General features: G+C 38.6%; 3 protein-coding genes across 18 annotated transcripts in view; 1 reads left to right on the top strand and 2 right to left on the bottom strand.

Annotated features, from left to right (window-relative positions):
* Positions 1-34: 34 nt before the first annotated feature.
* phlda3 (pleckstrin homology-like domain, family A, member 3) lies at positions 35-5,293 on the bottom strand. 2 transcript variants are annotated; one of them, XM_016680104.1, is made up of 3 exons: positions 3,870-5,293; positions 2,511-3,101; positions 35-2,408 (listed from the first exon to the last, which is right to left on the bottom strand). In XM_016680104.1, the coding sequence occupies exon 1, from the start codon at positions 4,297-4,299 to the stop codon at positions 3,877-3,879; it is 423 nt and encodes a 140-aa protein (XP_016535590.1). In that variant the 5' UTR covers positions 4,300-5,293; the 3' UTR covers positions 35-2,408; positions 2,511-3,101; positions 3,870-3,876. The 2 variants fall into 2 exon arrangements, with proteins under 2 accessions (XP_016535590.1, XP_016535591.1); XM_016680105.1 differs by lacking the exon at positions 2,511-3,101 and having other exon boundaries at positions 1,925-2,408; positions 3,870-4,302; positions 4,461-5,293.
* Positions 5,294-5,403: 110 nt separating this feature from the next.
* Positions 5,404-12,974, bottom strand: csrp1a (cysteine and glycine-rich protein 1a). Its single transcript, XM_007568856.2, has 6 exons — positions 12,682-12,974; positions 9,826-9,935; positions 9,218-9,386; positions 9,009-9,138; positions 8,838-8,934; positions 5,404-5,860 (listed from the first exon to the last, which is right to left on the bottom strand). The coding sequence occupies exons 2-6, from the start codon at positions 9,932-9,934 to the stop codon at positions 5,784-5,786; spliced, it is 582 nt and encodes a 193-aa protein (XP_007568918.1). The 5' UTR covers position 9,935; positions 12,682-12,974; the 3' UTR covers positions 5,404-5,783.
* nav1a (neuron navigator 1a) overlaps positions 6,826-21,624 on the top strand; it is a 94,236-nt gene continuing 79,437 nt past the window's right edge. For 12 of the 15 annotated variants that reach the window (XM_016680090.1, XM_016680091.1, XM_016680084.1 and 9 more), the window contains exons 1-2: positions 6,827-7,564; positions 19,646-19,834. The gene's annotated coding sequence lies outside the window, so the exon portion shown is untranslated. Of the gene's footprint in view, positions 7,565-15,020; positions 15,044-17,945; positions 18,043-19,645; positions 19,835-21,624 lie in introns of those variants that run through there. The other 3 variants (XM_016680078.1, XM_016680076.1, XM_016680075.1) reach the window with 3 other exon arrangements.

The following is a 21,624-nucleotide window of genomic DNA, read 5'->3' as shown; positions in this document are numbered from 1 at the left end:
GTGCATGATAACAACTCCTATTTATATTTTTAGGCAGTTGTAACTATGTAAATATAACTAATTGCTACCCACCTCTGAGCTTAACTTGATGAGTTACTTTATGTAACCGCATGCTAGTGCACATCTTGAACTCCGCAAAGTAAGCAAAGCCTGTGTTAAGGTCTTTAGAAATTTCACAGTGACATGGAAGTACACATTCTCACACACGGTTACTATTTCTAGAAAGCACTGCAAAACTGGCGCCACTGAGCATTTGCGAAAGCCTCGCTGACGTCTTTGTGTGAGTATTTACACCTGTCTCTAAAACAGCCCGACGGCACATGTGGTTTGGTACAAAGATCCATAAGTGGGTGTCTCCCTGCTTCTCGTCCTGCTCTTCGTCCATCGCTGACGCATGTGGTATGGCTTGCATCGGGGTTTTCCACAGTAACAGGAGTAGTCACAACACAGCCAAGCCTTTATTCCCAGGGAGAAAACACATAAGACACACGCACACACCCACGCACACAAATTTCAAAACTCTTGACTAAATCCCACATGCACAGCAACCCTTAAAGAAACAATAAAAGCCTGTCTCGCAAACAACAGTCTGCGAGTGCTCGGGCCTCGCTGAATTTCATTTTGGGTGTGCTATTGTAGGTGAATATTGTGTGGGTGGGTGTTTGCATGCACATGCCTCTGGCTCACACTGCTCCTCATTAGTCCTGCACACGGCTCTGAACAAAAGGTGTCCACACGCCGACAGACATGCAACTCCACGCTCTGCATTGTTGTGTGTGTGTGTGTGTGTGTGTGTGTGTGTGTGTCTGTGTGTGTGGACAAATGTGGGGCTTTCTGGAGGCAAAGTTGCTGCCCAACCGGAAACAAATGCGCTTTGAAACGAGTGATCTGACCGTAAAGTGAGTTTTTGTTTAGCGTGAAGAGATTTCTGTCCAGATGTACATACAGTGACTCTTGAAAGTGTAAACATCCATGTTACAATCATAAGGTATAAAAACAAACAAAACAAAAAAAAAAAAAAAAACTGGAACAAGAATTAATCATCAATCTTTCAGGAGATAAGATATAAACAACAGAAAGGTTAGATGAATATGACTTAATTGCATTAATTTTATCTAATAGAAGCATGCTTTGATTTAATTTTAGCACGGTCTCCCTATGGCCCACCTTCCATCAGTTACAGATAATCTCATTAAGTTTATTAGTCTTGGTATGATTTTTCTGACATTTTCTGAGAAAAGAAGTTGCAAATAATCTTACAGTAGAAAATTACCAATGATCAGAAGAGCACAGATGTTGCTTGAAACTATGATGTTGTGAACTCATTAATTATTAGCGAAAATATGAGACTGAAATAAAAAAAGAGTATTTTTCCAAAACCGATTGCCGCACCAGACTGAAACCGGTCAGGGAGGACGACGAGAAGACAGTAACACTGAAGGAGCTGCAGCTATTTCCAACAAGTACTGGTTGTGTTCTGGGTCTACATGTTACAACAACCTCTTGTGTTTTCTATATCTGGACAAGGGAGGAAAATTGCAAAACTGCTGTATTCTTTTCCACAGAAAACATCCAAGGCTGGCTAAAATCTCCCAAAACATTGTGGGAGAATATGTTGTCATCTGAAGAAACCGATCTGGTACCTTTAGACCCATTATGCAAAAAAGTAAGCAGAGAGTCACTAAAACTAATATTAAGTTAAAAATTGGCAGGTGTGTAGACTCCTACCCAAGAGTGAATGCTAAAATTAAATAATAAAAAAAAGTGCTGATTTAATTTTAACAAAATAATATGTTTTGTTTGTAAGCTGAGCTATACAAGAGTAAAAAAAAAAATATCAGGTATTTATCCGTCTCAATTCTTTAAATCTCGAAAAGGTGCAATTTCAGCAATGGACCTGTAAAGAAATACATGTAAGAGAAAATGCTTAAGAATGAATTTATTTACATATTTCTAATACTATGCATCAGATCAGCAAACACACTTAAGAGAATCGTCCAAAGGATTCAGGGGGAAAAAAAAAAATTCTTCATGTTAAACTTCATGAATGAGTTAAGTCCGTACAAAAAAAAACATTATTCTTCTACTCTAGTGTCAAAATCCTTTAAAGTGACGCTTTAAGTAGCATTTTTGAATCAAGAAGGCACAAAGGGTAAACTATTTTCAAGTTTAACAGTTTCTAATGTTTTTAAATCTTCCAGAAGTCTCTGAATGGTTCATTTATGACAAACAAAAATTACCATCACAGTAAAAACTTCAAACAGTTGTACGTGTTCCTGGTCCTGTTATCCATCGTCACTGCTGGGTCTTCCTCACATCCCAGGATGCTGTGCAGAAAAGAAACAAAACAGAAGATGTGGGAATCCCTCCTCACCTTCTATTAGTCCCAAACGGAGGAGGAAGGGAGTCTGAAAAACAGGGGGGGGGGGGGGAACAAAATTTTTAAGAGCTATTACTTAAATTAGATTTTTAACATTCGGGCAGCTGATGATCTGCAAGCGTACGCTCACTTATTTTACACTGTTACCACAGCTACACAGTTAATTTGGGCGCTTGGCTCCAGCGAGCTCGCTTAAGGAAGCGTTGCTGTGGATTCCTGATCTGTGAGCTCATAGTTCAGACTTTCAGACTCTCGGTTCACTTGAGGTTTCAGGCACTGGTTTCAGTATATAACTAGAATGTGACATGAATGTTGAAAACTAAAAAAAAAAATAAAAACATACATTGTTTTGCCTACATTTCTCTTCATAAGCATAAAAGTAATTGTGTGAATGTGTGTCTCGGTGTGTATGTTTAAAAATACCCCACTGCCTGCTGAGGGAGAGGCAAGCAGATGTTATTCTGGAGTCTTGCATTGCATCGTAATTATGTCCTCGAGTCAGAGTGGTTTGTGTCCTCAGAAGACCGATGACCATAGTAAAAAAACAAAACCCACTGAGATCTGTGACTGAGAGTGACTAGAGCAACCATGTCAGGAACTTGGTGAAAGACTGTCAGATATTTGTTACCTTACTCCCAAGTGTCTGAGTGTTTGCATTTGAATAAACAGTTGGATGCATCAGTGTTTGCTGGTTTTCAGGTTGTTGGCAGCAGAACTTTTGCTATTAGGAAGGAGGAAAAAAGAAAACTTTGATTCAACAGCTTCTGATGAAATGAACTCTTTGACCATGAGTGGGTGTGGTGATGTAATGTTACACACATGACACACCTTAATTAGTAGCTCACAGATAGAAATATATTTTAAATATCCTTCGTAACTGGGCACATACCGCAGGGTATTGCTTTGGAAATTCGTTATCAAACACTTCCTTGGATGGAAAATGTAAGAGATGAAAATAAAAAAATAAAAAAATTATATACAGCCTTGATTGTGTTCATGCAATTAAGAATCACACGATAAGTTCAATAACCAACATTTTTATTCATACCTTTTCTATTGATTGTACCTTCCAAAATAAGCCAGAGAAGACTGGAAAACTGTCTTCCGGCTGTATGGAAGATAGAGTCAGGATGCACTGCCCATTGCTCCAGCTGTCACTGTGAACCACTGTTCAGTTACATGAAAATGGGCCAATACATTAACATTGTGTGTGCCCCTTTTTCTAATGGGGCCCTCGGGCAACATGTCATTAAGACTCGTTTAAAAACTCAGTTTGTAAAGCGGTGGTAAGACATGGGTTCCAACTGGAGCCTTCGGGTTCTCAAGCCAAATGTTGCTTTTGGTCTCAATGACTTGATGTAAAAATCAAACCAAAACAGCATAACCATAAGCAACACCCTTGTGCATCATAGAAAACAAAAATAATGATAACATCCAATTAAAAGACTGCTCCCACCACTTTGTTGACCTTCACCAGTGTTGGTCTTACCGTGCAGTCAGAGCACTTCATCCTCCCCGGTGCTGCCCAAGGGCGCCGTGTACAGGTGCCGGGTCCTCCCGGTCCGCAGGGCCTGCTGGTTCTTGTATCGGACCAACGCCAAGGCGATCTCCGCGTTCCACAGCGTGCCTTCCTGCGCGCACCGAAAGTCTATTTCCTTCCCTTTAGCCATGACCACTGTGAAGTAGACCATCTCTCGCTTGTACTCCACGCACTCCACCGTTTCCATGCGTTCAAAGCGCAGCTCCTTAGCTCTGGAGCTCCACGCCGACCCGGGAGCATCACTGCCTCTGGCTTTGTAGCTGAGCAGGCGGAGCCCTTCCTCCGTGAGCACGCAGCGCTTCTTCTTCCACAGCTGGAGAAGCCCGCTGCTGCGCTTCTCCAGCAGCCCATCTCTTATGACTTTCACCGGGAAGGACATGACCTAAACCGCACGAAGAGACTCACGGCGTCTAGTCTTCAGCAGATGAATCCATTCACTTTCAGTTTAAAGCTCCTCACAAAAACATAGCGGCGTCAGACTAGCCTGACTCTGTGGATAATAACAACCTTCTGTTCAGCCTATACGTAGTGTCAGCTCACCGTGCGTGGAGGTTGGCTGGCTGGTCTGCCCAGATATGTTTGGACATGCTCGACTCCACTGTGGACCTTCACCCACTTCAGCTCCAGCACCCCGCCTCCTCGCCGCTGACGGGAAGAGGAGAGGAGATCCGGGCTGTTTGTGAAACTCACTCCTGAGTGATGTGCGTGAGAGAGTTGTTGTGAATGAACAGTTACACAGGTACGTGGACTCGTCACGCCGCTTCCCTTCCCTTCCGAAATTGTCTCGGTTGATGAAACTATGAAATGAAAAATACGTCGTTCAGCATGCTGCTAATCGTAGCCTTCTCACTTTCTTACCACAGTGTAGGAAATACGGACATGAATGTGAGTGGGACGCTTGAAATTGTTTTGGATTTGTGGAGAGAAAGAAAGAGACGATACGGGACGAAACATGTTTAAATGAACACGGGAAATGCGTCATTTACTTTTTACGTTTTGGAAAAGCTCTATCTACAAAGGAAAGGAAAAAAAGACACGACACATTTTTAATATAAAGGTGCTTTATTGTATGTGTTTCATGTTACAAATTAAATACACTATTGAATACTGCCACAAAAAAAAAAATAAAATACATTAACACTTTTTAAAATCATTTTCAATCCAACCATAAAAAACTGGTTCTTTCTGGCATTCCCCACATTATGACAGTAGAGATATATTGTTATTCTCTCATTTTGACAACATACAGAATTCATCTCATGCGATCATCTGAGTAGAATGAGGAGGTCATGACAGTGTTATGAGAAAAATGTATGAAATGTGCAGAAAGCATTTTGTTTAAATGCGAAGACATCCACCCAACCTGGCTGTTTTTATTTGTATTCCTGTGCATGCATATAGTGATAAGCTGTATTTGTTACACTAAGCTGTTTCATTTTTAAGTATAAAATGTACACAGACGGGGAGTATTTTACTGCATTTAATTTCTGAATTTTATTGAAAACCAAACATGTAACTCTGAACCAAAGATAATTCAAAGCATTAGTTCAATCACTGTACAGCCAATATTGAATAAATATTGAATACCTATAAGGTGTGATGCACAATATCGGCCCTTTCCAAGACTAAATCTTTGGTCCATACTCAAGCTCATTTTCTTTCAGGTCCAAAAAGTTGTCATCAACATTTGTATTACAGGCTGGACACTAAAAACAAGGCTTAGGATTAAATAGCGTTTGCATTCTTTGTGTTTGTGTGGTGATTTTTGTAATGCAGTATCACATTGAAGGATGCATCCTCCATGCAACCTGCCCTGTGCTGGCATAGAAAGCAGCTCGGTACAATGGAGACGTGACTCGGATCTCACTGGGTGTGGGCCAGCGCCCCTGCTCCTAGTCCATACCCAAATCCCTTGGGACCAAAGTTTTTGCCGTAGCAGCCTGTTAGAAACAAAAACAGTGTCATCAGTTTACACTAGATCAGCATCAATTTCAGATCACTGACTAAAGGCTCATAGCAGACTTTACCCCTGGTAAAGGTGAGTATAAAAGCGTTAAAATAAATTAAATTTTCATTTGAGTACAATCAGAGGAGAAACAAAAACAATTAAGAACGTTTTTTTTTTTTCCTTGGGGGAAAAATAAACTTTGGCACTGTGCTCCTGGAAAATAAAGCAATTTTAAAGATTCATATTTCTGGGATGTTTAACTGAAATGGGGAGAGCGGGCATTTTCAAGGAGGTTTAAGTTATAAGTAAATGAAAACACAAAGTATGAAAATAGGCACCCCAACATTTTTTTTTCTATCCTTAATTTCTCGCTGTAATAAATTATTTAGTGTTATTTCAGTTATTCAGTGTGATTCCACATGCAAACGCTCGGGGGCGCTGGTCGCATTGGTGGCATAGAGAAGATTGAGCACACAGAAGAAGAAACCTTCGCGTTACATGCTGAAGGAAGCTCAATGTGTGTCTCTTCTGTATCACGGGTCAGTAAAAATGTATTTTGATGCATATATATTAGTTATCTTTAAAAGTTGAAGAGGTTATTAAATCGAGCATCAACTAATGGGTCACGCCATTCAGTTTGTGGTTAGAACACAGACATTTCTAAAAACTAATTAATGCTAGCGAACTTTGTACGTGTTTTAGCTAGCAGAGGGGCTGAAGGACTGAGTTCACTTAGAATTGATGGGGTTTTACATATTTCCAAATGGTTCCCAAACAAAATATGATATTTTGGTCTCTTTACTTGTAAAATGGATGCTTCTTTATGGGTTATTGCAAAAACCAGAGAAACAATATTGATATCCAGTGAGTAAGCAATGGGTGCCTGTATGTGAAGTTATGTCTGTGATTGCAAGGGTGTCAAACTCCTGCAATCACAGGAGTTTGAAGGGCCGGTGTCCTGAAGGGCCGGTGTCCTGAAGGGCCGGTGTCCTGAAGGGCCGGTGTCCTGCAACTTTTAGATGTGCCTCTGCTGCACCATACCTGAATAGAGTAATTAGGTTGTTAGCAAGGCTCTGGAGAACTGATCTACATAAAGAGGAGGTAATTAAGCCATTTCACTCCAGTGTTTTGTACCTGTGGCACATCTAAAAACTGCAGGACACCGGCCCTTAAGGACTGGAGATTGACACCTGTTTATTAAAGGAACATTACACCTTTTCAGTTTAGTACAGTTAAAAGCTAACATTCTTAAATATTAAAGTATATTTAGAGTACAAGTTGTAAAAGCTACTAAAATAGTTAAAAGCACAACACAGTTAAAAATACAATAGGTCTGAGAAACATGGTGTTAAAACACCAACTAAAAAAGCTAATGTGGTTTATAGAATTAAAAGCCATCTGTGAATAGATTTTTTTCATTTGATAAAATTCATAACGTTGAATGGATCATGTTAAAATAATTCTTGTTCTGTTTAAAATAATATCATAGCCATGTACTGAATTTAAGAGTTCTCCCTTGCAGTTACTCATTGATACCTGAAGTGTTGCATATAGAATATGTTTATTACACAGAAGATTAAACCTTCCTGTTAGATGCTAAAGGAAGCTAAACTTGTGTTTCATCGTTTCTGTCACAGTGTCACACATTGAGAGAACAATATTTCAACATTACCCTCAGCCCATCCAAGGTTGGCAGGTAACATAACCATGACTATTATTAGTGTTGTGTACTTGAAAGTAACTGTCACATTAGTGAGCCCTCTGCTGTTTTATTGTGGTTATTACAACTCAAAGAAAACAAAATGAAATGTGACAATGTATGCGCTGGTAGGGAGCCTCATAATGAGGCAATATTTATATTGCTCTTGGCAATGTTTGACTTTAATTGCTTGTTTAAAGAAGTTCTTGGTTCTGTTTTTGCTGGGGTCAAGCCTGGACTGCACATGCTGCTGCTATGGAAGAAACATAGTCTCATTAGACTCTCACTTTTTGAGACATTGCATTTTGTGACACCAAATTTTTGTCCCGTGAAATTATGCATATGATATTTTTTCCACTTTGTCTGGTGTCTAATTATCAAAGAAGCATAATTAGCAAAAAAAAAAATGCCACTGGGCTCAATCTAGTGCTGGTTTCTTTGGCTTAGGTCACCAGAAGGTCACCACCACATTTACAGGTGAAATTCAAAATTCATATACATAATTGCACAGGATAAAAATTCAGTGTTATAAATTCAAAATTAGCTATATGAGTTCAAAATTCAGTCTCTAATAAAACTGCTGAAGACAGCCTCTGTAACCATGTATGTTTATTTTTATTTATTTTTTTTTATAATAGACTAAAACTCAACCAAGCTGGGATTATTGATACGTTCTGCTAGAGTACTGCAATAACCTACTTATAGAACAAAGTCGATCACATGTTGTGAAAATACATAGTGAAAGCCCTACATTTTTTGTCTTGTTTAATCAACTTTTTTTTATAAATGCAGGGCTTTGGTTTATGCCAGAAGATGAATTTTCTCTCTTCCTTCTTTGTCGTTCTTTACTATTGTGAAAAAAACCTAATGCATTGACGTACACCAAGATAGAAATATGTTTGGAATTATTAGTTCAACAATCTCCCTCCTCTGGATATTCTTATGCATCGTTCTTCATGACCAGTCATTTGTCCTTCTCTTCTTTTTGTTAGTTTTTTTTTTCTTTTATGAAATCACTGAGCTTGAAAACAGGCTGTATTTAAAGGTAAGGCATAAATCTGCTTCATGTTGCCTTTGATGTCCTGTGAATATTGCTTTTGATAGTAAAAAGTGAAAATGTTCAAAATATCAATTCACTCTTGAACCGTCAGAAAGAAGTCTTCCTTCAGTACCAATATATGGTTAATTTTTTTTACACAAGTATGGTTGATGAGGGAATTTAAAGCTTTGTAATTGTATTTCCTAATTTTGTTGAAGACATGGATTTTACCTTTACAGTAGATTTCTCCATCCTTGTCAGCTAGTGTGGTTGACTCCAGGCTCTTCCCACATGTGGCGCAGGTGAAACACCCAATCTTATGCCAGGACTGGAAATAGGAAAATAATTAATATAAAAATAGTCATTTACTTGCATGTTTCTGCATATGTGAGGTTTTCTTACACTCCCTGCTCCGATCACTTTCTCAGCAGCATAAACAGCCTTGCCACAGCGTGGGCACTTGTCTGACCCTCCGAACTTCTGAGCCATCTTAGAGGGGTTTGCGTTTGTGGTCGGACGATGAGGGGCAGGCCTGATGGAAGAAGAGGACAAAAAACTGTTGATGAAGAGCCTAAAACCGACATCCAGAATTTAATATGTGCATTACTCACGTTTCATGTGTAATACCCAATGATTCTCCTTTGTCCATGCTAAGGGTCCCTGCACCCTGGCCGTAGCCATAGCCTTTTGGCCCATACTTCTTGCCGTAGCATGCTTTGCAGTAGACTTCATCCATATGGACCGCAACAGTTGTGCTGTCCAAGTTCTTCCCACACACCACTACACAAATAATAACATTCACAGACAGGCAGAAATGCATATATTATTGTTTTGCATATTTGTGTGTTTTAAATGTGTTTAGACAGGCCCCTAACTTCTTCCTTATATGGCATAACGTTTCTGAAGAAACATGTCCACATCTAAATTCCATTGCAGGAATGCCTGATAACAAAGTGGGAACACAAATATTGCAAATATCATCTGAAGGCCATGAACCCTCACCGATGGACTGATTTTGCTACTGCAGTTTGAAATCTAAAGTTTAATATCAGTACATGAGACCAAAAGGTAAAAAGACATGCTTTAATTTCTTTTAAGAATTTTGAGGTGTGACTTGCACATTACAAAAAATAAAGGTTTAATCAATTAAATAAATAAGGGAATCAGTTTTGTGGTTTCCATAACTACAATCAGAGGAAACAACAAATAGTGTACTCACTGCACAGGAAGCAGGACTTGTGGAAGCTCCGTTTGTCACACAGGACTTCCTCAGCAAAGTAAACTGTCTTCGAACAGCGGCCACATTTATTTCCTCCTCCCAAAGGCATCCTTGGAAATGAAAGAAAACTGAAAATAAGGTCAACTGGTCGGATTGGGCTCATTAAAAGTTTGTTGAAATTAGTGTCGTATATGGATACCGACAAAAGAGAGAGAGAAAAAAAGACCATATATTGTTTTATAGTGGAAAAACTATCTCAGGTTAATGTTATTGATTTTGCAGAAAGGTCTGGCTGGTTGCTTTATTTTAATTTATTTTCTCAGATAGGTGGCAACAAGCAGATACCTTTAAAGATTGGGCACCTTAATGAATCTTAAAAAATACAAAATTGTTAACTGCTCTCTGTTGGAAAAGAGAATAAACATGATATAAAATGGCTTGTATCTTATATCTATTTCTAAAGGAAATAGTTAATGTCTCAATTTCAATGCCTGTAAAAGGAAATCATCTGTAGAAGCAAAACAGATGGATTGGAGGACTAATAAATTTGACCAAACCATTTTTATTTTATGTAAAGCACATTTAAGCTATACTCGGTTGTCTGTAATTCTGGTTTTATTCAAGACTGTAATTTCATGCCTGCCAGTTTACTGTGGCCTCTGTGAAAGAAAAGCAAACCAGTAATGGAAAGTCTAGGAAAGGTTGTGCTAAATGTGAACAGATGAAAGTTCCTCTGTTGGAAAAGCAGACAAAGTTGGTGTGAGCATTATGTGAACCATTACTTTTTAAGGAATTTCAAAGCTTTTCAGAATGTAAAAGACTCTGGCATCCAGCCTGTTTCCACCCTGAGCGTTTCCCGGCACGACCCTCCCAATCAATCCTTGTGTATCCACTTCCACATTCCTGACTGTGTAAACCCTCCCACCTCTCTGCCCTTGGTTCACATCACTTGACTGACTGGCTTGTTTTACATCCCTCTGCCCTGTTTGTTTATTTCAGAAGGATGTGCCATTGCTCAAATATCACTTCCTTTTCTCTGATCAGTTAAGGGAGCGAAGCTTTTAACTCCGTTTTTAGTCACTTCCTATAACCCTGAACACACTTCCTGTTCTTTCAGAGCAAGTCATTTCATGATGAACTCTTTTGACCAAACCCAGGACAGTCGGCTCCCAAACTAAGTAGGACTTACAAAATGCTGTTGATTTGAATGTAATTTTATTGCATAGCAAAGCTATATGTGAAAGACTGTTTAATGCCTTGATGTTGATGTTCTATCATTATAAGCATCAAATTATTTTTAGTGGAATTAGTTTACTTACTCTGACAAAGTTTGGCAAGAGCTACTTTAAACCGCTCTTTGCCATGATCAAAATCATGATATAAATGGCGTATTATTCATTAAATCAAACTTATTGAATAAAATTCAACATATACTAAGGGTAGTTTAGGTAATGTATGCTTTCTTATATAATTTATGATCTTGACTTTTGGCTTTGGGTTCTAAAAAAAACACCTCGCAAAATTAGGCACAAATAGGCCCAAGCAGGGAAACAAAATTAGCATTTCAGAATATTAAAACAATAGACGGAGCAATTAAATTTAGCTTCTTTGTGATTTTACAGCAGTTTTATAATGGTAGATTGAGAGGAAGCGGCTAGACGCTTGGACCTCAGACAGGTACCATGGTGCAACAACATTCCAGTTTCTATCCTCTGGATCAGGTTTGCAAGTCATAAGGAGAAGGGGATTCTGCTTTTGAACATGCCAAGAAAGAAGTTAGGTTCAGCTGGAGGTTTCTTCCTTTTTAAAGGGTATTTTTCTTTCCACTGTCGCCACATTCATGCTCATCATTAAGTTTTGGTGCAAGCTATGAAGACCTGATGCAATTAAGTGTCTGCGGTCACCAAATGTGCATTTAAGAAGAGAAATTGCTACGAAGTGGGACATGATGCAGTAGGTTGGGGCCGGGCTTTCTTAGAAAGCTTTTTACCAGCTGGCAAAATAAACTGAACTTGACTGTAATTTTGTATAACTGAAATTGAGTTGAAATTTTTGTGACTTAAATCTGCCTATATGATTGGATTAATTGGAGTATATATTTCTGCTTATAGACTGTATCGGTTTGTTTTGTAAACTAGTTGAGATGGCATTTATTTTTGAATAAGCCCTATAACTAAATTAAGTGAATTACTTAAAATTCCAGAATAAAGATCCACTGAAATTCTGAGAACATCATACATGACTACAATATGAGCACTGAGGACTAAAAGTCAACAACCTTCCACTGGGTTTTGTGTCTTACTCCTTAGGACAGACTCTTCCCCTCTTTACAACACAATTGATTTAAACCAATAGATCATTAACAATCCTTTGGTTATCTTGGTGACCTGTTCAGCATGTAATTCAATCATTTGTAACAGGATCTGGTGCAGGGTCACATGTGCAGGTGAAAGGATCCAGACAATCAGGGTTGGGAAAGCTGATTTAGAGAATCATGCTGAATTTGAGTACTAGTACATGTTGGTGGTTTAACACTGCAAGTTTAAACATGTAGCTGCACAGCCAGCGGGTGTGGGAGTGCGGACAGCTACAAATCAGGAAGCTTGCTCATAAATTACACGTGGATTCATCTGACTTTTGTGAGATTACTTCCCCTTGCTCCCTGCTTTATGATTTGCAGATATATGTCATAGCTTTCTGTTAGTATTTTCAGTAACCTATAACTTTGATATCTGTTTCCTCTGCTTATTTTCAGTATATCTTAATCATGTTATAGCGAAGACTATGTGACTAGAACCAAACATACATAAGACGATAGATATATTTGAAAACAAAAAAGAAAAAAGCCTTGCTCACCTAAAGTTGGTAGATGTTGTAGGTCCGAGCCGTAGGATGAAAAGAAGTTGGATGTAGCCCCAGTGCAGGAGGGTGTGTCCAGGAAACCAGTCGTTTAAAGCAGTATGCAGTTACTGCTCTTTTAGTTGAAGAACAAATCTAGGTTATGTGTGTTTTACCGTGTTTCCCAGTAGCGGAAGTCAAATCAAAAAGAAGTTATGTTCTCTTCTTCAATGTTCATCCAGATGTGCTGAAAGGGAGGAGCTTCAGTTGTTGTGGCTTCAATGTGCAAAGTACTGAGGAAGAGGGACGTTTCTGGGTAACTCGACAAGCGAGAGAGTCAGAGTGAAAGTAGGTGGGATCAGGGGTGATTAGGAGAGGTAGTGGTTTGCCGTGTTTCAAAGAGGAATTTACATTTTCTGTGTTTAAAAAAATTAAAGGTGCTTTAAAAGTGTAAATTATTCTTGTAAATTCCAGTATTTACATCTCAGTATTACAGAAAATTCAGACTGTGTGGTGAGGTTCTCTTAAGAGGCAATGACTTGTAAATATCTGACCTGCATTAGATAACTTTTTGATCATATTCATAGCAAAGGTTTGTGTTGAGGCCCTGGTTTTAACATTAAGTGAAGCAATGTTAAAACCAGGTTGCTCAAATATGGATGGGAAGGAATAAGGAAAAGCTCACTCAAGCAACTTAGTATATAATAAAACATTAGCATTTTTCTTATCAAAGGAGGAAATATTTATTACAGATGGATATAGAAATGAAGTATTTTATCTAATATTAGCCATACAAGCAAAAACAAGAAAACTTTAGACAGCAAAAAATGTTAAACGCTGTACACAAACTCAAATAAATTATCTCCAACATTTAATAAACAGCAGAAGGTGAGCTATCAGAACAGACACATACATAAAACCTATTTAAGGTTCACTTGCATGTTCAGTGATATGGTCAAATTACAGTACAAATGATAATTCATGAATGTTGACTGCAACAACATAAGAGTTTGATTATACTAGATTTAACTTTATTCTGAAATAACTTCTAAATGATGCAAAAGTCAAGGAAAAATCCAAATATTTGTAGTATTGATGGAAAAAAAAAACTATTGAAACTGCTTTGCTTGTTTTTTATTTTTATTTTTTAAGAGCGTTTTGGAAGTAAAGGCAGTTTATGTCAAATTTACTACGTCATTAAACAGTCATAAAGGCTCATTAGCAGAACGGCAACTGCTACACTGCCATACATCTGTTTGCTATTTGTGGCATTTAGTGCTGGCTGCTCTGAAAACATGCTGAGCTGATGGATGCTGTCAAACTCTTAATTTGTCTGCTGAAACAAAACATAATCAGGGAACTAAATCACTCCTGAAGCATAGAAAATGTAAAATATATTTCAAAAATCTTTAGTAATCAGAACATAAGTGATAGCGATACTGGATTTTTCCTCTTTAACGTGTGTAAGTGTGAAATATTCACAGTGAAATAAACCATAATTCAAGTTTTACAACTCAAAAGGTCCTAGACTTTCATATCTGCTTAGAAAATGCTTATAAATAAAAAAAGATTCAGTAGTATTTATTTTACTTTTGACTTCTGGCTGTGTGTGATTTACAACTTTAAGTTGTGTGATTTACAACTTTAAGTTGTGTGAAGCCAGTCAAAATCTTGGTTTATCCTGTTTTGCTGACACCAAGGTTCAGGCACAGTAGCACCATCTGGTGGTGACAGAACTGTCAAGCATAAAGCTAGAGACTCATAAAGCTGATGGGACCTTTGTAATGGAGGATTACGCTCATAAAGAAAGTCTCTGTTATCACAGAAAACCTTTAAATTAATCTAAAATTAACTAATTTGTCACGTTTGTAAGTTTTTTGTGTTTTGATGTAGATATTTTATTTAGACCACACATGTGAGGCCCCGGGGCTCCAGACAGTCAACATGTTGAAATTGCACCCCCCGCCCCCTTTTTATTTTTTTCGTCAGTCTGCTCCTCAGTGTGATGGTGACACAAGTGTCCCTTTGTCAAAACAGCGTCTGTCTCAGAGTCGGTCTCTCCCTGGAGGGGACATGCCCTAGGGGACATCAGAAGATTAGCTATGACATTAACCCCCCACCCCCTTACCCCTGCATCCAACCCTCCTCAACACACACAAACTGATAGTCACTGCAGACGCTTGCACACCACTACCCATAATCCTCTGTTACAAGTCACTTCCCATTTTCATGAAACACAGGGACAAAGCAACAGATCATGTGAGAGTGTTGTTTTTTTTTTTCATACTTGTGGTTGCAGAAGTTTTACAGTTTTTATTCATGTGCTTGGAGCTGAAGGAAACAGGAGAGCAGCGCCTGGTGATGATATTAGGATTGATAGGTGAGTAACAAATGGATCATTACCAGCAGAGCATCTCACATTAGTATGAAGAAACATGAGAGGGTAGAGCGAGGAGGTCATGTGTATTGTACAGTATGCATGTTGGGGGAGGGGCCGTTCATTGCGTAGGACCTAGTGTGTTCTGAAAGCAAGCATCACTTCATCATGCCTGGCTGAGCAGCTTTATGTTTATTTGCATAATGGCTTTCAATGAGCAGATACTCCATTATGCTTACGTCTCCATGTTGGGGGCTTATAGACCAAGTAAGAGTCTGATCGATATGTTATCAGTTAGAGAGCTTCAAGACCAGTCAAGCAGGGATGAGCCAACACACAAACACAACTGTAAGCAAAAAGAAAAGGGTTAGAGTCTTAGAAATCATATTTATCAGAAGATGTTGGAAATTGTGCTTTGCAATAGGGATTGCTACCTATCGATTTATTGGATATTATAGCTGCCATTAAATATGCTACATGGGGACCGAGTGCCAGTGTGCAAAACTGAAGCCAGCAAAGCAGAAATATGAGATGGGAGACAATACAGAGTCACAGGGAGGGAGGGAGACACGGAGACCCAGAGCAAAACACAAATGTGGCTTTACACAGAACTATAATTGAAGACAGGAAAAGATCCCACAAGAAAAGAAAATTACAAAATAACTAGGTTTCTCAGAGAGATTGTAAATACAAAGATGTAATTTGGAAGGGCAGTTGTAAAAGCTCATGGGAAGTACAATTTCAAATATTTAAAGTTTTTCGTCTGTGAACGAGATACAGTGGTTACACGGTAGTTTGTTGCACAAGATTGAAGCGCATTTTCAGTGTCCGGCGACAGGGTCAGAGACTTCGAGCTTTGTCGCCACACAGTCTTTATGAGAAGAAATTTAACCTATAGCTTGTAGTCAGTCGATTATGTATGAACTTGTTTGAAAAAACGAACCATATTAAATTCACAAAATCCACAAAATGCTACTGCATTCACACAATCCACAATTTCCTTCCTTTGATTTCAAGTCCTTTTGAGATCCCAGAGAAAGTGACAAGAGTTTCACCAGACCATCTGAGGAATGGAGTAGCAGAGGGCTGCCCTTGCCCCACTTGTTGCTGCACACTGGCTGTACAGTTGGCTTAAACAACCTCCCTTCACCCAAGAAGCACACGTTCATAAATAAGGAGACATTTTCAAAATGGGAACAAGGAACAGCAGAATTTAAATAGGAGGTGTTGAACAGGGAGTTTACATCTTGTAACAATGACAACTGGAGCGAATGAATGTGCAGCAGTGGTGTGGGAGCATGAGCTGAAGGTCCTAGACAGAATAGTTGGAAATTGCATAGGAATTATGGGAAGCAGGGGTTTAAATGAACTTTGAATGACTTCATAATGAAAAAAAAAAGAAAACTGGAAATCAGAGACAAGTGCAGCAATCAAGCAGATGGCAAGTACTCTAATTAATGAGCTATTTCAAGCTTGCTTGACTTGTGTTGCTTTATAAAGAATAATTCATTCTTCCCAGTTCGCTCTGCTGTCTGCTGCAGTCCAAAGTCTCTGTGATGCAAATTTCACCGTCTGTACATGTTTCCCAGGTTCCACTTAGGATCTATACAAACATGTGCATGCTGGATAGATTTTTATGACTGCATTAGAGGCACATGCTGACGGAACCAAAACAGTTCCAGTTAGAGGGTGGTAAAAAAAACAACAACAAAAAACAGCAGATAAGATAAACCACAGGTTAGGTGGTAAACAAAATAGGAAACACAAAAATTTAGCTTATATAAAGGAAATAAAGTGAGGAGAAATCTGCTGTTTTTCAAGAGAGTTGCTAGTTTAGCTCTTGGTAACAAGAAGAATACAAAAGCTGCTTTCATATTCTGATGAGACATCTCTGTCTATTGTTTCTTGCTCTTTTCATCTCCTCTGAGAAGACAGCATTCAAATAAGAACATTTATCGCCTCCTATGAGGCGTTGTTGACAACATTGTTGTTCCGCTAAGCTAAAAAGTGGCTCATCATGAGTCATGTGCGTACACAGAGTGGAGCGCAAAGTCCTTAAATATCAGAACAGCCAAAAAGGTCAAATATATTCTGCACAACGAACAGGTTTATTTGAAAACTGCTAACAAATTTAGCAGATCTTTATTCTATTTTCCTATCAAGATTCTATTTATATATTAAAATAATCAATAGTCTTACTGGTATTCTTAGTTTAACTGCAATAATCGATATGTTTTGTTATGTTAGTACGCCAGCTGATGTTTTATGCTGATGGGGGTACAATGTTTTCCCTGCTCATATCACTTCTCCTTTCTTCCTGGTTGTGTCTCCCTTGTTTCTCATTTGCCCCTCCCTTTTCATTAGTAGAGTGGGACAAAACAGAGTGATGGATGGAGAGACTGTCCCTCTCCTCCAGCTTTTCAGTACATAAAGACATCAGGTGTCTAAGTATAATCATGAGTTTGCATCAGCTGATCTCCTTTTAACCCAGTTTGTTGTCTCTCTCTTTCTCTCTTTCTCTTTATTCCCTCTTCAGCAATTAGATCATGAAAATCTGATGATTGGGGTCAGGTTTTTCACATTTCTAGCCACATCTGCTTTAATTATCATATGCTACTCAGACTATTGAGGTTAAATCTGTCTCGCTCACACGCAGACACGAATACGCACGTGCACGCACACACAGCAATACACTCATCCAGCTAATGCACCAGCCTGCCTTTGCTAGCTGGGTTTATATTTCACTGCTGAGAGGGAGGGACTCCAGCCAACAGGTCCATTACTCAGACTGAGGGAGAGAGAGAGACAGATATTGTAATGATGAGAGAGAGGTAGAGGCGGGGACATGGCTGCAGGCGTACTGCGGCAGCAGCGGAGCGGCATGACGTGATAGAAGGTGAGATTATAGACACAAATACACATGTACGCCGGCCAGCCTCACAAAAGTAGACGGAGGCAAAGAAAGGCAGACACTCAGCCAGGCACAAGAAGAGTGAGAGAGGGTAAGTCGAGCCATATCCTCATTTTACTTACTTACACTTCATATCTTTACATTTTTTTTTAGTTAATTTTGATGTTTCGTGGTCTTTCTTGTTTGGTGACAGTGTAAACAGAGATAATTATAAGTTTTCTCTTTTGAGGGTGAATGCGTTCACAGTGGCGTGACTGTCGGGAATAAAGTGAAAAGATGGGAGAAAGCAGTGGTTGGTTGGAAGAAAAGCTGGCGAGTTGGGGGGATTTTATGACCAGGGGTGACTGGATCAGCTTGAGTCAGCATTATAGAGTCCCCATGACTCAGTTCTGTATACTTTGTATGCATGCAGTGGCATAGGTTACTCCCGATGAGCAGTGGTGGGTTTTTGAGATGATGGATATGGCTCACCACTTGGGGTGCCATTGGAGACACAAGGTTATCCATCAGCTGCATCCCAAACAAGTCAATTTTCTGTTGCTTCTTTGCATATCTTGTCAATGAGTAGCACACTCTGAAAACACAGTATGGCCGTACCCAAAAGCAGGCAGTTCTTAATTAAATTGATATTTTACAGTTTTTTTTTTTTTAAATCAAGAATGTAGTTGATTTTTGTAGTTTAAAAATCGTAAAATAAAATAATAAAACAAGTCAAACCTGAAGTGTTTAGATTGTTTAAATTTAAGAGACAGTGTGGGATTTACAAAACATTTATTCTATTGTTGACCTACAAACATGGAACGTATTTTGTTTTATTTTATGAATTATCTGAACAATATTATTAACCAGTGTGTAAAATGTGAAAAGTGTAACATGATCAAGCTGTAGTTGATTGATTCTACACTAAATATTGGTTTGTGGGTTATTAAAAAGCTACATTTATTGAAAATTCCTTACATAGTGAGAATTAATACAAAACAAGGTCTTACTTTTTTTTTTTTTTACTTCCTCATAATTGTGGTATGTCACAGTTTTTTGAATACATTTGGTTGTATTGAGAGGTAATTGTTGGAAAAAGCAGAAGGGTTCTCCATCCATGAAAACAAGAACTTCCACTGCTGAAATAAGTGTTGAATGATGAGTGGATGAAAGGCACCAAATTTGTTTGCAGAAGTAGATGTTTACACTTTGTGTGACCTGGTTGTGTTTCATCCTGTTAAATTTGCGAGTGAATGTTTTGCCTCTCTTTATATGACGAGAAGTGCGCTGTAAATAAATAAGATCTAGTGTGTTTTTTTAGTGGCGTTGGGTGACTATTCATCATTGATCTATGCTTTGTTTTCTGTTGTGTCTTCAAAAAAGTCTGCCAGCAGAACTCATGGATTGTCTTCAACACAACACACCATAAACCAAAAATACTGCTGTGTGTTAGCCTGTATTGAATATGAAAGATAAAGTGTCATCGTGGTTCATTGTTGATCAAATCTCTCCATTTGGGTCACTGAGTCACGATCACATAAACAGACCTCGACTCATTCTTCAGTCCTTTTGTTTTTTTACATCCACAAATTATTATTTTTTTTTATGCCAGCAGATGAGAACATTGATTTCAGACACAAAAGTGACTTTGAAAATGAGTCATCTTGGTATGTTTGCTGGTGATTTGCTGGATTTGTCATTCCTATTTGTCACAGCTTCCTGTGTTGGGGAATGGTGAAGGAGAGTGAACCAATGAGAGAGCAGCGACGAGGATGCAACTGTGATCCAGGAAAAAACAGACCATTGTTCCTGGGAAGTAGAAGAAGTGTGACCTCCCTCCCCTTGCCAGCTCTCTCTGCGCTCGGCCCGGCGGCACATCGAGGAACTCGGAAGCCCATTGACAAGTAAGGTATTCATGTGAGACTCAAAGTCTTGTTAATTTTAGCATAAAGGTCTTATTAGGTTTAGGTAGTGTTATTCTTGGAGTTTGGTCACTTTTTCTGAAAGAAAACTCTCAAACCCAAGAACTTTCTTTTCTCTGTTCTTCAGTGGTTCTCATTGTATTCTTCTCACTGCAATTTTTTTAGTTAATATTTCATTGGACTGTATGTTGATGTACAAACAATAGTACCTTCTGCAGTCTCAGACTTTGTGACACAGACGAGCACAGAGGCATCGCCAATGTTCTTCATTTCAGACAGAGAGGGCTGTGTTACCACCTCATGTATTGATTTTGTGATGAGTCAGAGAGTGTGCATCACAAGGGGGAGCATGTGTTTGTTTTATTTTATTTTATTTTTTTCTCGTGAGAGCGTATACATGTCTCTTTGATCCAACATACAGTAACTCATTTATGTTGGAGCTTATTGCCATGGCAGAAGAGCTGAAACGATGTAGTGTTCTTCTAAAGTTCAAATGTAAGGTCCAGGATGTCAGGCCTGTCATATTTTTCTTGTTTTAAACAAAAGTCATATCTACTGCTGCTCTTTTTTTTCTGAAAATGTCAAACATGCTCTTAGGCAGGTAATCAACTGAATTATATTTCTTAAGAGGTAATTGAAAAGGACGGAAGCTTAGCAGTGAAGCAAGTCATTTGCTGCCTATTGCAATTTCACAGAATATCCAGCAGATGTCAGCACTATACTGACATAAAGAGTTAGGGTTGTTCACTGGTCAGTAGCTAAAAATTATGACAACTCTAAAGGATTATTTAAATAAAAAAAAACCCTGTACAATACTTGTTTATGTTGTTCCTTAATGTCAAGAAATTTTCAATAAATGTTGAGGGAATATAGGTGCTTGTCTAAAAGCAGACATTCAGAGTGCTTCATATGTTTTTAAGGACATTAATTGACAATTTGCAGAATATAATGATGAATCTTGGTGATGGCTAACGTGCGAACTAAACGATGATGAAACAATCTGAGGCTGGCAGGCAGAGAAGGAGGAGAAGAACCATTTCTGCAGTGGCACAGGCTCTGTCAAAGATCGTCAGATACAGAAGACGGCAACGTTTAGGATTTCAGGAACCGAGTTCAGGTTTCAGTGTTTTATGACAGGCAAAATACAGAAATCTGGCAATGAGCTGAGTTAACACTGGAGCAGGTATCCTGTACAGTGATGAGATAATAGACTGCAGCTGAGCCAGGTGGTTTCTTGGTGCTGCCATTCCCAAAAAAGCACAAAGATGGATGGGGGGGGGAAAATGCAAACTACAACACTAGGAAATTAGTTCTGGACAAAGTAGAAAGCTGTCGGTGATCACATAACGTTTCCCTTAAAAAAATACATTCCAATATGATTACTTTCTCATATATTGATAAAGATTCAGTTGCATGAGGAAGTTGGTGCAATCTTTTCTTTTTCTTTGTCTCTTCCTACATTTTTGCTGAAAACCACATGGACAATTAGAACAATTAAAACCAAACAGTATTTTGTAATTTTGATGGAAGCTATTCTTGGACACCAAAGAGTACTGCATTACAGAAAAATAACATGATTCATCCAGTATTGTATTTTTCTTTACTTACTCATGGTCAGCGCAGGAGCAATCTAATTTTCACAAAAACTGGCAGCAAATAAGTGATTGGTTGGGATAGAAAATGTACAAAATTTACTGGCCTAGTTATTTATTGCACAACAGAAATTACAAGTGATTCAGATGTGTAGGATTTGTGTAACATTTTGATTATTT

This window comes from Poecilia formosa, unplaced genomic scaffold (assembly GCF_000485575.1).
Source record: "Poecilia formosa unplaced genomic scaffold, Poecilia_formosa-5.1.2 Scaffold232, whole genome shotgun sequence".
NCBI classification, from domain to species: Eukaryota; Metazoa; Chordata; class Actinopteri; order Cyprinodontiformes; family Poeciliidae; genus Poecilia; species Poecilia formosa.
Note: the sequence above shows the minus strand (reverse complement) of the source record. Positions and strands in the feature narration are given on the sequence as shown.

Coding starts and splice junctions, on each gene's coding strand:
- phlda3 (XM_016680104.1), bottom strand. CDS start 4,299: ATGTCCTTCCCGGTGAAAGTCATAAGAGATGGGCTGCTGGAGAAGCGC.
- csrp1a (XM_007568856.2), bottom strand. CDS start 9,934: ATGCCTTTGGGAGGAGGAAATAAATGTGGCCGCTGTTCGAAGACAGTT. Junction 9,387..9,825: donor CAAGTCCTGCTTCCTGTGCA/GTGAGTACACTA, acceptor TTATTTGTGTAG/TGGTGTGTGGGAAGAACTTG. Junction 8,935..9,008: donor AAGTGATCGGAGCAGGGAGT/GTAAGAAAACCT, acceptor TCCTATTTCCAG/TCCTGGCATAAGATTGGGTG.